This window comes from Cinclus cinclus, chromosome 30 (genome assembly GCF_963662255.1).
Source record: "Cinclus cinclus chromosome 30, bCinCin1.1, whole genome shotgun sequence".
NCBI classification, from domain to species: Eukaryota; Metazoa; Chordata; class Aves; order Passeriformes; family Cinclidae; genus Cinclus; species Cinclus cinclus.
In genome coordinates, this window is record NC_085075.1 from 1,476,292 (window position 1) to 1,491,496 (window position 15,205).

Below are 15,205 nucleotides of genomic sequence, written 5' to 3' on the forward strand. Positions count from 1 at the left end.
GGGGGGAACAGGGGGACACCCCCCTGCTACCACCATGGCGGGGGGGGGGGTCACTGTGTCCCCTCCCAATAAACACACAACACTGACCATGGCTCGGGCTCATTCCGGGGTGACCCCCGCCCACCCCCAGTGACACAGGCCACACAAGTTGGGGGAGGGGGGGGAGGGTGGCCTCACTGCCCACACCCCTTTATTAGCAGAGAAATGGGGGTTCCAAAAACTGCTCCCCTCCAGTAAGTGGGGGTTCCCTGCAAATCCAGTCCTGGTATCCCTGCGGGGGGGGGAGGTTCAGAGTGTTTGGGGGGGGACCCTCACCCCACCCCCCCCAAGTACCAGTGGGAGGGGCTTGGGGGGTGTTTTTGGGAGGTGTCACCCCACAATTCCACCACACAGGTATGAGAGTCCTGGGGGATGTTCAGGGGTGATTTTTTTTGGGGGGGGGGGTCACCCCTCACGCCCCCCCCTGCAGGTACCGGTGCCTCAGGGCCTCGTGAGCTGAAATTCGCTTGTGGGGGCTGAAGGTCAGCAGTGCCTGGAGCAGGGGACGGGACAGGACAGAGTCAGGGACGCAGGGGGGGCACCATTGTGACCCTCCACCCAAAGGAGCTGCAGAGCTCAGGGCGGCATGGGGAGGTCCCATCCTGTCCTCCCACGGTGTCCCCAAGTGTCAGACTCACAGCCACGTGTCCCTGGTTGTCCCCTGTCCCCCCAAAGTGTCCCATGTCCTCCCATGTGCCCCCAGCCCTGTCCCCTCCCCTGGCACCCCCATGGGTCCCCCAGTGTTCCCATTCCCCCCACCACGTTTTCCCCAGCAGCAGCAGTTGGGTCCCCATGGTGTCCCCACACCGAAGTCCCATCCGTGTCTCCATGTCCCCCCTCACCAGCAGCAGCTGCTCCCCGCTGTCCCCCAGCTCTGGGACCTCCCCCCGGGGCTCACGGGGGGTGCAGGGGGTGAAGGCTTCCCTGGGCAGGGCCACGTCCTGTGGCCACTCATCCTCCTGGGGGAGCCCGATCAGGCTGGGGGGAGGCACAGGAGTTGAGGGGGGCCTGAAACTGCCCCCCCCCCTCCCAAAAAGCCCTCCCAAAACAGGTCCCCAAATGGGTCCCTCCCCACCCAGAACAGCTCCCCCCGCCATGGGACCCCCCACAGAATCTCTGCTTGCACCCCCCACACCCCCCCCCCCCCCCCCCACAAACTCCCCTTTCCCAGCTACCCCATCCCTGGTTCCAGCCCCCCAAAAACCCTCCCTGGGCCCAAACCACCCCCCTGGGAGAGCCCCCCCCCCCCCCCCCCCGCCAACCAGGACCTCCCAGCCCCCCACACCTTGTACCCAGTGCCCCCCTAGCTGCCCCCCACCCCACCCACTCGAAGATCTTGCCCAGCTGATCGGCCTCCGAGGTCCCACAGAACAGCGGCCTGGGGGGACAGGGGACACTGGGGTGCCACCGGCAGACAGGCACAGGGGGCACCCCCTGCGACTGGCACCCACAGGGGAAACCCCACAGCAGCAACTGGATGACCCCACGAGTCTCCCCATGTTCCCCCAACCTGTGTCCCCCCACTCCATGTTCCACCCGTGTCGCCATGTCCCACATCCCGTGTGAACCCGAGTTCCTGTGTCCTCGTGTGTCCCCTTGTTTCCCCCACTCCTTGTCCCCCCCATATCCCCCTGTCCCACGTCCCTGTGTCCCCCACCCCATGTCCTCACTCTGTCCCCATGTCCGGGTCTGTGTGCTGGTGTCCCCCCTGTGTGTCCCCATGTCCTCCACTCCATGTCCCCTCCGTGTCCCCTCCCAGCCTGTGTCCCCATCTGTCCCTCCTATGCCCCCTTACCCCATGTCCCCCCATGTGCCCCTGTCCCCTCCCAGCCTGTGTCCCCATGTCCCTCTGTGTCCCCTCACTTCCTACGGAACATCTCAGCAAAGATGCACCCCACGCTCCACATGTCCACGGGGGAGGCATAGGCGGCCCGGAGCAGCACCTCGGGGGCTCTGTACCACAGTGTCACCACCTGTCCCCCACAGTGGGACCCACAGCGTCACCAGGGACTCCCCCCAGGTGACCCACAGCACCCCGCAGTGACCCACTGACCCACAGCACCCACCCAGAGCTGTGGCAGGGTGGCAGTGTCCCCACAGTGTCACCAGTGTCACCCTGTGACCCACAGCTCCTGGGGGTCACGGCCACCATCACCTGATGCCACCTGGGACCCCCAGGACCCACAGACAACTGGCTCTAGGATCAGCTAAGACCCCAACTCTTGGGGGTCACCGCCACCTCAACCCGTGGCCACGTGTGACCTCACCCAGGACCCCAAACTCCCAGGACTGCCCAGTCCCAATCCCACCTGTGACCCCCAGCCCCCCCGGCACGCACCACGGGGGTCAGGGCCATGTGGCAGCCGTAGATCCGGGCCAGCCCGAAATCGGCCACCTTGAGCTGCCCCGCGCTGGTCACCAGAACGTTCTGGGGTTTCAGGTCACGGTGGATGATGCGTTGGGTGTGCAGGAAGTCCAGGGCACGCAGGAACTGCCGCATCAAGTCCTGGGGGGGGGACACGGGGTCAAGGCCCCTCCTGTGCCCCCCGGGGCCTTGGGACCCCGCCCCCCGTGCCCACCTTGATGGTGTCAGGGGGCAGCCCCGGGGCCGGTGCCTTCTCCAGGAAGGTTTTCAGGTCCTGCTCCACGTGCTCAAACACCAGCGTGACCTTGGCTTCGTGCGGGGTGCGGGCGCTGGCACAGACATCCATCAGCCTGGGGACGGGGACACGGCAGGGTGTGGGGTGTGACAGAACCCGCAGGACACCTGCTGTGCCTCTGGAAGCCACACTGTTGCTCCCCGCCCCTATTGCTCTGCCCTGGGACCCTAATCCCTACCCTGGATCCCCATCCCAGCCCTGGCACCCCTCTTCCTGCTGCCCCATGGGGTGACCCTCAGGGGCAGAGCCCCAGGGCAGCCCCGGCTCTCACCGGACGATGTTGGGGTGCTCCAGGTGCTCGAGGCGCCGCAGCAGGGCCACCTCCCGCACGGTGCTGGGGGGCAGCCCGGCCCCCCCCGTGGGCACCCGCACGTTTTTCAGCGCCACGAAGCGCCCGCTGAGCCGGTCCCGAGCCTTGAACACGGTGCCGTGCGCGCCCACGCCCAGCTCGGCCACCGGCTCGTACTGAGCCATCCTGGAGAGCCCACACCTTCAGGGACACCCCCACATCCCTCCGGCACCCCACCCCGAGCCGCGACATCCTGGGGTGCCCAAACTCAGCAGGGCATCCTCCAGCCTCCCCAACAGCTCCTGGCATGCCAGCGTGCCCCCAGTACTCCCAGTGAGACCCCCCCCCCCCCCCCCGCCAGCCCTGCACCCCAAATTCCCCCTCTGTTCTCGGTACCCACCCCCGTGACCGCCAGCACCCCAAATCCCCCCGGTACTCAGCACCCTGCACCCCCAAACCAGCTCTCCTCAAGTCCCTCCCCAGTTCCCCCCGACTCCCCAGCCACGTCGTCCCCCCCGCCTCCAGGCACCCCCAGTCCCCCTCGGGGGTCTCTCGGGGTCTCTCGGAGCGGGTGCCAAAGTTGGGGGATCCCGCGCGCGCCGGGGGGGACCCCGGAACTCACCGGGAGGAGCGCGGGGCAGGGGGGGAGGGGCGGGGGCGCCGGAACAGGCGGGCGGAAGGGCCGGGGGGAGGGGCGGGGGGAGGGGCGAGGGGACCCCCGGGAGGGGGGAGGGGCAGTGGAGGAGGGGGTGGGGTCCCGGCTGGCCCGGGGGAGGAAGGATCACCCTCACCTCTTCGACCCCGGCTCAGGTGTGTCCAACACCCCCAGGTTCCCCCCCGAGCCGGTCAGAGCTCACCTGTCCTGTCCCACCGCTCCCCCAGGGGCTCCAGGATGGGCCCCACCCTCACCTGTGGCCCCCTCCCCCCCTCCCCTTCGGGTCTGTCACCTGCCGCCACCACCTCGGCCAGGTGACCCCAGGTGACCCCGGCCGGGCTGTGCAGCCTGCTCAGCACCCACGAGGGGTTGGGGGGCTCCAGGTGAGCTCAGGGCTGCCCAGGTGAGCCCTGTCCCAAATCTCCTGGCTGAGGGACCCTCCCCTCCTCCTGCTCACCTGGTCCCTCTGTCACCTGGGGGAGGGGTGTCCCGGGGCAGAGGGAGGGGGGGTCACCACACTCGGCTGCCTCAGGGTCCCCACGAGGGTCCAGAGTCCCCTGTGCTGACGTCAGCCCCTCCCCCACTTGGGACATTGCCCCCTCCCCCCACTGTGGGTGGCACCTACCGGGTTAAACCCCACGGGGGACTGAGGGGGCTCCCGCTACCCCTCACCCCCTCTGGGGTGCCTTCCTGACCCCCAACACCCCCCGGGGGGTCACCCATCGCCCCCCCATGGGCATCGTGAGGCATTTGGGGGTCCCGGGGAAGCCTTGGAGCCCCTCTCGGGCTGTAGCCCCTGCCCCCGGGAGCCTCTCAGGGCACCCCCAGCTCACCATGGGGAGGGGGCTGTGCTTCCTCCTCCCCCCCACCAGGCCACGTCACCCCTGGGCACACCTGGGCAGGTCGGGGCAGATCCCCCCATCCCCGTCACGGGGGTTGAGTCATGGGGGGAGGTGGGACCAGAGCTCCAGCAGCACCAAAATCCCCAAATCCCTTTATTAGCCAATAAATAAATCCAAATCCCCTGTCAGAGAGGGTCACTGCAGGACTGGGGACACCTTGGGGTCAAGGCCAGCACAGAGTTCGTGACTGCTGGGGTCAAGGCCACCACGGGGTTGGGGCTGCCACCACAGCCAGTGTCACTGTGGGCTCAAGGCCCCTGCAGTTTTGGGGTCAGTTCTGGGGTTGGGGTCACCACAGTGCTGGGGTCACCCACAGGGTCAGGGCCACCACAAGGTCCAGGGATGTGATGACATCCCTGTGGTGCCACGGCCACCGCTGCAGTCAAGGCCACCACTGGGGTCAGGGTCATTACTGGTGGTGAAGTGACCACCAAGGTCGAGGTCTCTCCACTGTCCCGTGTCCCTGGTGTCCCCGTGTCTCCCAGGTCTCTGGTGTCCCCGGTGTCACCGCTCGAGGAAGCGCAGGCTGATGGGGGCACCGGGGGCAAGCAGGGTGCGGGTCATGGGGCGCACCCGGCCCCCCCCGGGCTCTGGGCACACCTCGAAGTGCAGCAGGATCTGGGGGAGCAGGGACAGGTGAGTGACACGATGGGGACATTGTGGGGATGCGGGGACACAGGGACACCCACCTGTGCCAGCGCCATGTGCAGCTGCAGCTCAGCCAAGCGGCGCCCAACGCAGCTGCGCGGGCCGAGGCCGAAGGGCAGAGAGGCAAAGGGATGCTTGGGCCCAGGGGAGTGCCCAGGAGTGTCCCCAGGGGTGTCCCCAGGGGAGTCACCGATGTCCCTGTGGCGCAGCCAGCGCTCTGGGTGGAAGGCGTTGGGTGCTGGGAAGAAGCGGCTGTCACGGGATGTGGCGTAATGGCACAGGGTGATGAGGGTCTGCAGGGACACGGGGGTCAGTGGGGATGCCCTGGGGACACCTCGGGGACACTGAGACCCCTGGGGTGTGGGATGTCCCCCCCCAGCTCACCTGGCGTGGCACCAGGTAGTCACCAACACGGATGTCAGAGTTGGAGACAACGCGGGCGTTGGCCGGGATGACGGGGTACAGCCTGCAGGGGGACGCCCGGATGTCACCTCCCTGTCCTCATGCTGTCCCTACCTTCATCCTCATCCCTATCCTTGTCTTAATCCCTTCTTTGTCCCATCCTCATCCTCATTCTATTCTTCTTCCTTGTCCCCATCCCTGTCCCTTCCTTCAACCACATCTTCATCCCCATGCCTGACCCCTGGTTTCATCCCCATCCCAGTCCCATCCCTTCCTTGTCCTCATCCTCCTTCCCATCTTCCTCCTTGTCCCCATACCTGTCCTATCCCTGTGCCCATTTTATTCACAATCTTACCCTATCTCCATCCCCATCTCCACCTGTCCCATCTTCAGCCCCATCCCTGTCTCCATCCCTGTTCCCATCCTTGTCCTCACCTTTATCCACATCCCTGTTCTCGTTCCCATTCCCATGTCCCTCACCCTGTCCCCATGTCCCCACCCCCACGTCCCTGTCTGTCTCCATCCCTGTATCCCTCTGTGTCCCTGTCCCCACAGCCCAATCCCTCTCCCCGTCTCCCATGTCCCCATTCCCACATCCTTTCCAAGTCCCATCATTGTCCCTACACCCCCATGTCCCTGTCACCTGAGGGTCTCCTTCACCACAGCACGCAGCAGTGGCAGCCGTCCCAGGGCAGTGGCGGTGGCAGCAGCAGCGGCACTGTCGGTGGTGGCACTGTCACCACTGGTGATCCCGCTGGTGGCAGTGGCAGCCACCAGCTCTCGGTGCAGGGCCGCCTGTGTCCCCGGGTTCTGTGCCAGCTCGTACAGGCTCCAGGCCAGCGTGCTGGCCACCTGGGGACACGGGGGACATGGGGACATCAGTGGGACCCACAGTGACAAAGGGACATCCCAGCATCACCCCCCTCACCGTGTCCACCCCGGCCAACAGCAGCTCGGTGACGTTCCCGTAGATGCTGCTGACAGGGATGTGCTCCCGGGCCAGCAGGTCGGTGACACACGTGTCCCCCTCAGCCAGCGGCCCCCGCGCAGCCACCTCGGCCACACGCCGGTCCACATGTCCCTTGGCTGGGGACAACAACACCCCATCAGTGCCACCGTGGCCATGCATTGTCACTTGACTGGGGACAGCACCCTGTCAGTGTCACCACAGCCACATACCATCAAGCTGTCCCTTGGCTGCAGAGAACGATGGCATGGGACTGTCACCATGGGCATGGTCCCTTGGATGTCCCCACATCCCCTGTGTCCCCTCACCATGTGCATCACCATGGTCCCGGGATGCCCCCATGCCCCTGTGATGACCCCCTGTGTCCCCATGTGCCCTCAGCAGAAGGTGAGCAGGAGTGTCCCTTAGGCCACGGAACTTCCCCATATCCCTCTGGGATGTCCCCATGTCCCCATATGATGTCCTGGTGTCCCTGTGGGATGGACCCATGTCCCCATGGGATGTCCTCATGATGTCCCCCATGACCCCCCTGTCCTCCCTGTCCCCTCACCAAAGGCAAAGAGCTGGTCCCAGGCGTGGCAGAAGGCGTCCCAGGGTGCAGGAAAGAGGCGCAGGAGGGGACGGGGCAGTGCCATTGTCACCAGCGTCAGTGCCAGCACTGCCCCCACAGACCGGATCACACCCTCGGTACCCACGGTGGCTTCCCCGGTGTCCCCCAGGCAGCCCAGGCGGGAGGAGAACAGTACCCAGGAGATGGCTGCAGGGCAGGGGGGACATTTGGGACATGGGGACAGTGGGGACACGGGAGGCCCAGAGCCAGAGGGGATGGTGGGACATGGAGACACAGAGGGGAGATCCAAGAGTCCCTAGGGGCACTGGGGGACAGAATGTGCCCTGGAGACTTGGGGGACACAGGGAGTCCTGGTGGGGGACCTGGGGAGCCCTGGGGGCGGAGGGAGACCCGGGATGCATTATGGGGGGTCCAGGGGGTCCCTTTGGGGTGCCCCATCCCCTCAAGGTCCCCTCTCACCCTCGAGGCCGAAGCGGTTGAACTCGGTGCCGATGTCAGGGACGATCCCCCGCGGGTGTTGTCGCCGCAGCCGCTGCAACCGTGCCACCAGCTCGGCCACCACGGTGGCCACCGGGCCAGCGAAGGCCTCGGCCGCCCCCGGGCGCAGCAGCCCCTGTGCCAGCACCCGCCTCGGCCCCCGCCACGCCTCACCCTCCCTGGGGACAGGGACACATGTCATGGGGGCTGCAGGGGGGACAGGAGGAGCAGGGGGAACAAGGGACACGGCACAGACAGGGACATATGGACAGGGGAGGATATGAGGACATGCGTGGGGGACATGGGCATGGGGGACACAGAGGACAGAGGGACAGATAGGAGTGGAGGACAGAGGACATGGGTGAGGGATGGGGACACAGGTGACACCGGGCATGGAGGGGACACAGGAACACGCAGGAAGAGGGGGCAGGGACACAGGGGCTGGGACATGAGCGACATATAGGGACACAGATGGGGGCTAGGGGGACAGGGGACACAGGTGAAGAACAGGGACATGGCAGGGACAGAGAACATGCAGGGACACGGGACACAGGTAACAGCACGTGGGGTCATGCAGAAATGGTGTGGACAGGGACACAGAGAGGGACAAGGACATGGGGGGACATGGGGGATGCCAGGACACGGGTGTGGGTCAGGGACAGGGTGAGGGACAGGGACATGGGGGTTGTGGGGACACAGGGGGACATGGGTGGAGGATGGGCACAAGGGAAATGAGGGGCAGGAGTGGGGACATGGAGGACACAGGCAGGACACGGGGGACATGGTCCCCCCACGAGGCAGTGCCGGGGCCCCCCCAGGTGTGACCAGAGGCACCTGTGAGAGCCACCAGGCCCCCATGCCCATGGTGGGGGCTGCACAGGGGTTTGGGGTCCCTCCCCCTGCCCACGCCGGGGCCGGGCTCCCCCCGGGCAGTTACTCACATCCTGCGTGGGGGTGTGGGGGGAGCAGGAGGGGGAGGGGGGAACTGAATCACGCCTGAGTCACCCCCGGCGCCCCCCCGCACCCCACGGGCCCTTCCCGGAACGGGTGTGGGGAGCCCCTGGGGGTACGAACACCCCCATCTCAAGGGGATCCCTGGGGGTCCCTGTGTGCCCCCCCCCCCTCAGTGTGAACCCCCCCAAATACCCCGTGCAGCCCTCAGCCCCTCATGCCAAGGCTCCAAACCCCAACCCCAGCCCAAAGACCCCCCTGGGCAGCTCCAAGCCCCCCCGAGCAGCCCCCAGCCCCGAATGGTGTCCCCCCCAGCACTCCCAGGGTCAGCTCCCAAAAAGTACCCCCTGCGTGCACTCACAGCGTGAGGAGCCCCCCCGACACCCCCCGGAGGCTCCGGTGCTCCTTCCAGGGGCAGCTCAGGGCACGGCTGGGCTCGGGCCCCTCCTGCCGCAGCACCTGAGCCACGAGCGCGGGGTCGGCCACGTGCACCGTGAGCACGGGCCCGAACCGGGCCTTCCAGAGCGGCCCGAACCGGGAGCGGCCATGGACCTGGGGGGACACGGGGGAGTCACACTGGTCCGAATCGGGACCGGCCATGGACCGGGTGGGACATGGGGGGTCACACTAGTCCGAACCGGGACGGGGCATGGACCGGGTGGGACATGGGGGGGTCACACTGGTCCGAACGGGAACCGGCCATGGACGTGGGGGGACACGGGGGGGGGGGGGGTCACACTGGAACCGAACTGGGACTGGGCTCTCATCCTGGGGGGAAACACAAGGGGTCACACCAGTCCAAACAGGCTCCCCCACCGTCCTGGACTGGGACCAGCACCCAGGCTGGGGGTAAGGGGGGACTGGGGACACCGGGGGTCACATCTGGGGGGGCGGGCGGATGCCCGAGGCTGCTGCAGGGGGACACGGGGTGGGACAGGAGCGGCTGCAGCACAGGGGGAGGTCCTGGCGTCTCTGTCGTCCCAGACCTGCTGTGACCCTTTGGGGTGACCTGGTCTTGGGCATCATCGCCCAGCTGGGGGTGGCCCTGTCCCTCTGTGCCCCGTCCCCGGTGCCGCTGCTCCTCCCCCGCCCGGGCTGGTCTTACCCGTGCCCAGCCCCGGGGACCAGATCGCGGTCCCAGCACCATCCTCACAAACCTGGGGACCAGACTGGCGTCTCCCAACCCCACCGAGCTCCGGGGACAGAGATAAGTGTCCCTCCCCCCTCCCCTCCAAGCTCCCAGGTGGAAGGACCACAGTGTCTCCTGTCCCCTCCAAGCCAGGACTGTGACACCAGAGTTCTCCCATGTCCTCCATACCCCAGGACAGCGGGAGGAGAATTCCCCCAGAGCAGTGGGAATGGGGTCCCCCCGCCTCCTCTGAGCCCGAGGTCACGGACCCCGGGGTTGCCGCTGCCCCCAGCCCCATTTACCTGCATCTCATGCAGCCTCCGCACCCCTCCTCGGCACAGCAGCTCGAAGATGAAGGCGGTGGAGCTTGGTCCCGGCATCTCAGCCAGGCCCCGGAGGCGCGAGGGCTCCGGGGGGCCCCGGGCGAGGTGTGGGGTGCGGGCCGGTGGAGAGGCAGCAGGGGGGATAGGGGGACCTCCGGGGATCCCCAGCTCGGGCAGGGAGTGAGCCAGCACAGCGGCCCGGGCGGGCAGGCGTAGGCTGGGGGACATGACAAGTCACCGGAGGGACACGGTGGGGGGCACGGGGGGAAAGCACCGGTGACACCAGGGGATGAGAGGGTGGGAGGGAGGGTCCGGGGGGCCACGGGCGGCGCTGGAAGTAGCGGGGGACACGGGGGGACCCAGCGGTACACGGTGAGGGGTCGCGGGACGGCGCCTCGAATGCGGGGGGGGCCCCGGGCCGGGGCTTTATACCGCCCACGTGCAGCCGGACAGGCCCCGCCCCCTTAGCATTAGCCCCGCCCCATAACACAAAAGTGGGAATCAAGCCCCGCCCCATCCCAGACCCTGTCCCACCCCCGCGGGATGATTTGCATAGCGGGGCCCTCGGGCCAATCAGAGCGCGGCGGGGGCGGCACCACGGCCCCGCCCCCAGGGCGCGCACCCGCGAGGGCAGAACCGGGGGCGCGCACGGCCCCGACCCCCAAACCCCCCGGTGACACCGCTGGTACCCCAAATCCCCGGTGACACCCTCGGCATCCCAAACCCCCCGGTGACACCGCTGGTACCCCAAATCCCCGGTGACACCCTCGGCATCCCAAACGCCCCGGTGACACCGCTGGTACCCCAAATCCCCGGTGACACCCTCGGCATCCCAAACGCCCTGGTGACACACGAACCCCAAACCGGCTGTAGGCCCACGGGGGAGTATTTTGGGAAGGGTTGAGGGGTACGTGTCCACACAGTGGGAGGTGGGAACGCAGCAGAACAGCGAGCCCCACTCCCAGTTCCACCAGTTCCCGCGACCAGCCCAGGTCCCTTTCGGGGGCACAGAGGGGACACACGACTGCCCCCCTCCTCCCCAGTACCGCACTCCCGGGAATTTCCGCCTTGCGCCACCGGCCGGGCCGGGCAGGGCCGCTGGAAAGCCCCCGGGTGTGCGAGGGGATGTCACTGTCACCGCCGGGGGGTTTCTGCGATGGGGAAACTGAGGCAGGAACTGGCTCCAACCTCCTGGTTTTGGGGGTGCAAGGGAGCGGGGCGATTCTCTGTGGGGTGAGGGAGGGTCTGGGGGAGGCTGGGCAGACCAGGCTAGGGGACACTTTGCGACTTTATTAAAAACGGGGCTGTGTGAGGGAGGGGTCCGGCCCCTCTCCGCGTGTCACGGTGTCCCCGGGGGGTCGGGGCGGCGGCGAAACACGGCAGTGCACGGGGGACGCCCCGCGCGCTGGGCCCTTTGCCCCTCCTCTGTCACCGACGGCAGCAGCGGCACCAGCGGGTCCGCGGCCTGCGGGGGACACCGGGGACACCCTAGTGGGCATCAGGGCCACGCCGGTGACACCAGGGACCTCCTCAGTGAGCCCCACACTGTCCCTCCAGTGAACGTCCCATTGTGCCCCAGTGCCGCCCCCGTATCTCTCAGTCAGTCACCCAGTTTCCCCCATTAACCCCAGTGCCCTCCAGTTCCCCCACCCACTCCTGTCCCCTCAGTTGTCCCTCAGTGCTTCCCCACACTCCCAGTGCCCCCCGACTTACCCCCAGTTTCCCCCACTCAATCCCAGCATCCTGCCATGCTCCTCAACACCCCCCAGTTCCCCCCAGTTGCTCTCACCAGCTGCGCAGGGGGCAGGGGCTCAAATAGGGGGTGCTCCCCAAAATGCTGCAGCATCCACTGGTGCAGCTCAGGCACATCTGTCACCGTGTACACCAGGCCCTGGGCACCCCAAAAACACCGTGACACTCCAACCCCTTATGTGCACCAGGTCCTGGAGGACTTCAGAATCAGGGACACCCCAAAACCTCCCACTCCAAGAAAAGCTGAACCCCTCGCCCCCCCAACAATCCCAGATGACCCCGAGGAAATCAGAGATCCCTGGGGATGTTGGGGAGGCTTAGGGGGAATTTGGGACCCCTGAGGGAGACACAGGTCTCCCTGATGGGCACAACACGGAGCTGTGCAAGGACACGGGTGTGTAGGGTAGAAGCCTGGGGGTGTGAGGTGACATCCCCAGTTCTGGTGGGGTCGGGAGATTTCGGGGACCCCAGGGGTTTGGGGACTCACTCCGGGGCGCAGCACGTAGCCGTACTCTGCCAGCATGGCGGGGCTGATGATTCTCCACTTGTGCTTCGTGCGCTTGAAATGGGGGTCAGGGAACAGGAAAAACAGCTTGGAGAGCTGGGGGGAGGAATGGGGGGGTCAGGGGGTCAGCACCCCAGTTGCACCAGCCCTACCAGACCCCCCCAGACCCCACTGCTGAGTGCAGGCTGGGCGAGGGAAAGGAGGATGGGGCTGGGAGACGTGGGACCAGCTGGGATGTGTAAGGGGATCCCAGGGATGTTGTGGGGTCCTGGAAATGCTGTGGGGGACCCAGAGGTGTCCTGGGGACTCAGGGGTGTGCGTCCCCGGGGAAGGGATGCTCAGTGGGTACTTGAAGCATTTTAGGGAGTCCCTAAAGAGAGAGAAGGAGGGGGGCAAGTGTTTCATCTGCTTCTAAGGGTTTGGGGGTTTCAGAGTAGGTTCAGAGGACGCAGATATTTCAGGGAGTGTTGGGAGGGGGGACGTTGTGGGTTTTGGGGGGTCTCGGGGTCTCACTTGGGCGCGGCAGAAGAAGTGCGGCAGGTGTTTCATGGCGTTGCCCCTCACGCAGGCCACGTTGCCGAAGCGGCCGGGCTGTGCCGCCCGCAGTGCCCGGATCCTCGCGCGGGTGAACGCGGCCACCTTCCCCCGCAGCTCCAGCCCCAGCGCCAGCGTCTGCGGGAAGCGCTCCGCCAGCGCCACTGCCGAGTCAGCCGGTCAGACCCTCCCGGCACCTCCCGGCCCTCCCCTCAACCGGCTGCCCCCGATGCCTCCTCCCCCTCAGCCCTTCCGTGCCCCCCGTGCTCACCCAGCAGCCCCCCGTAGCCGCACCCCACGTCTGCGAACTCCACGCGGGCCGGAGGGGTCCCGGGGGGGGCGTCGGGCGGAAAAAAAGTCGGGAACAGCGAGGCCCAGTCCATGTCCTGAGGGCGGGGGGGGCTGTGGGCACCGCGGGGCTGTTACTGCTCGGGAACCCGAGCGGGGACACCGGGGGGCTGGGACCGCCTCACCGGGAGAGGGGACGGGAGAGACACAAAGGCGGGGGGGGGGGGGGGGGGGACGGCCGGTGTGACCTGGAGGGGAGGGGGAGGGAGGGGGATCCAGCCCGGCTGCTCCGGGCAGCGGTCAGATTATCGGCGGTGCCACACGGGGCCATGCCGGGGGTCCCAGCGCCCCGGGGCCGAGGGGCCCCGACGTGAGCGCTGGGGAAGTCCCGGGACCCGGCCCGGGTGTTTCCGGACGGGTCCCAGGCAGTTCCGGGGGCTGCCGGCACTCACTAGCGCAGAGTGTGGTCGGCCAGTGGGTTCGAGTGCGCGCGCTGTCGGTAGAAGCGCTTCTGAGGCGGCAACGCCACCTCCTCCTCCTCCGCCGCCATGGCAGCACCGCGCGGCGCCGGGACTATGGCGTCAGAGTGCGGCGCGGAGTTGTGACGTCACATGCAAGCTGCCAGGGGGGTCAGCCTTGGCTGCCCCTCCTCCCCAGTTCATAGCGCCCCCTGTCGGCCCAGCGCCCCTCCCCAGTGCTGCCAGTGCTCCCAATGCTGCCAATACCCCTCCTCAGTGCTCCCAGTCCCCAGCCTCTCGATGCCCCCAGTGCTCCCAGTCTCCCTCATGCCCCGATTTCACCTCTCCTGGAGTCCCCTTGTGTCCTCTGCCCCTCCACAGTCCCTGCCAGTGTCCCATTCCCCCGGTGCCCCAGTGCCCCCAGTTTCCCCAGGGCTCCAGAACCCCGGTGACCCCTACTGCTCTCATTTCCCACAGTGTCCCCAAGTCCCCCAGCCCCTCAGTCCCTCCAGCACCCCACAGCCTACCCAGCCCCTCCAGTCCGCCCAGTACGCCCAGTGTTCCCAGTTCCATCCCCCCAGTCTTCCCAGTTCTGTTCCCCCCCCCCCCCCCCCCCTCCGCGGGCTCTTCCCGCTCGGGGCCGTTTGGGGAATTCGGCTGCGGCCAAGTCGGGGGCGATTTCTGGGAAGCCCCGGGGGTGTCGGGAGGGCCGGGGGGGGGTTGAGCAATGTGGGGCCAGACCCGCCCGTCCCATCCTGTCCCTTCCAGTCCCGGCCGGTCCCTCCGGAGCTTCCAGGAACGGCACCGGGCGGGAGGTGCCGGGGCGGGGTAATGGGGCGGGGGGGCGGACGCAGGGACCGACCCCTCCCCCAGCGCCCCGACCCCTCCAGGGCACCCTGACCCCCCCCAGGGCGTCCTGCCCCAGCGCTGACCCCGGGGGACACCAGGGCCACCATTAACCCGGTGACGCAGGCGGTGACGCAGCTGCGCGGGGGGTCCCGAACGGGGCCGGGGGACCCGGGAGTAACCGGGGCGGGTTGTTCATTACCGGGGTTCATTAGCGGTTTTTCATTACCACGTGGAACCCCCGGGGTCACCCGGTGAGCCTGGCTCAAGTGGCACCGGGGACGCGTCTGTGACACCCCGCACGAGTGGCACTGGGAGGGCACGGGGAGAAGATGGCATCGGAGGAGGTGACACCAGGAGGGGTGGCACGGGGCGTGGCGTTTGAAATTGGAGGAAGGATGGCACTGTGTCCCCCTCCCTGGCCAGGGACAGTGGGACAGGGACACGGGTGAGGTGGGGCAGGGGGACAGGAGTGCATAAGGAACACGGGGGACAGGGACGTGGGACCAGGGATATCCGGATGAGGGACATGAGGCCAGGAACACCATGGCCAAAGCCACCAGGGCTGGGGACACTGGGACTAGGGAATAGCAGGGGTCAGGGACACCAGGGGGACAGGGATACCAGGACGGGGGACACGGGTGTGACAGGGACATGGACAGCAGGGACACGGACAGCAAGAACCAAGGACAAGAGGACGAGGCACACAGGGCCAGGGCCACCCTAACCAAGGACACTGGGATCAGGGACATCAGGGCCCCAGGGCTGTGGTGATACTGGTGGCACTGGTGTTGATGGGACAGAGACAG

At 67.4% G+C, this 15,205-nt stretch overlaps 3 protein-coding genes across 4 annotated transcripts; all 3 read right to left on the reverse strand.

Moving 5' to 3' along the window:
- Positions 1-404: 404 nt before the first annotated feature.
- CDK4 (cyclin dependent kinase 4) lies at positions 405-4,236 on the reverse strand. The gene is made up of 10 exons (XM_062510827.1): positions 4,163-4,236; positions 3,846-3,991; positions 3,611-3,749; positions 2,971-3,174; positions 2,619-2,754; positions 2,378-2,545; positions 1,903-2,012; positions 1,367-1,417; positions 882-1,017; positions 405-532 (listed from the first exon to the last, which is right to left on the reverse strand). The coding sequence occupies exons 1-10, from the start codon at positions 4,234-4,236 to the stop codon at positions 452-454; spliced, it is 1,245 nt and encodes a 414-aa protein (XP_062366811.1). The 3' UTR covers positions 405-451.
- A 437-nt stretch (positions 4,237-4,673) lies between these two features.
- LOC134054833 (25-hydroxyvitamin D-1 alpha hydroxylase, mitochondrial) lies at positions 4,674-10,241 on the reverse strand. Its single transcript, XM_062510828.1, has 10 exons — positions 9,993-10,241; positions 8,923-9,113; positions 8,552-8,644; positions 7,593-7,789; positions 7,113-7,319; positions 6,524-6,681; positions 6,239-6,447; positions 5,578-5,659; positions 5,235-5,486; positions 4,674-5,163 (listed from the first exon to the last, which is right to left on the reverse strand). The coding sequence occupies exons 1-10, from the start codon at positions 10,239-10,241 to the stop codon at positions 5,050-5,052; spliced, it is 1,752 nt and encodes a 583-aa protein (XP_062366812.1). The 3' UTR covers positions 4,674-5,049.
- A 1,042-nt stretch (positions 10,242-11,283) lies between these two features.
- Positions 11,284-13,975, reverse strand: METTL1 (methyltransferase 1, tRNA methylguanosine). Of its 2 annotated transcripts, none has more exons than XM_062511034.1 (6): positions 13,545-13,975; positions 13,076-13,206; positions 12,784-12,968; positions 12,253-12,366; positions 11,803-11,904; positions 11,284-11,501 (listed from the first exon to the last, which is right to left on the reverse strand). In XM_062511034.1, exons 1-6 carry the CDS (start codon positions 13,640-13,642, stop codon positions 11,442-11,444), a joined length of 690 nt encoding a protein of 229 aa, XP_062367018.1. In that variant the 5' UTR covers positions 13,643-13,975; the 3' UTR covers positions 11,284-11,441. The 2 variants fall into 2 exon arrangements, with proteins under 2 accessions (XP_062367018.1, XP_062367017.1); XM_062511033.1 differs by having other exon boundaries at positions 11,284-11,478; positions 13,545-13,971.
- Positions 13,976-15,205: the final 1,230 nt, after the last annotated feature.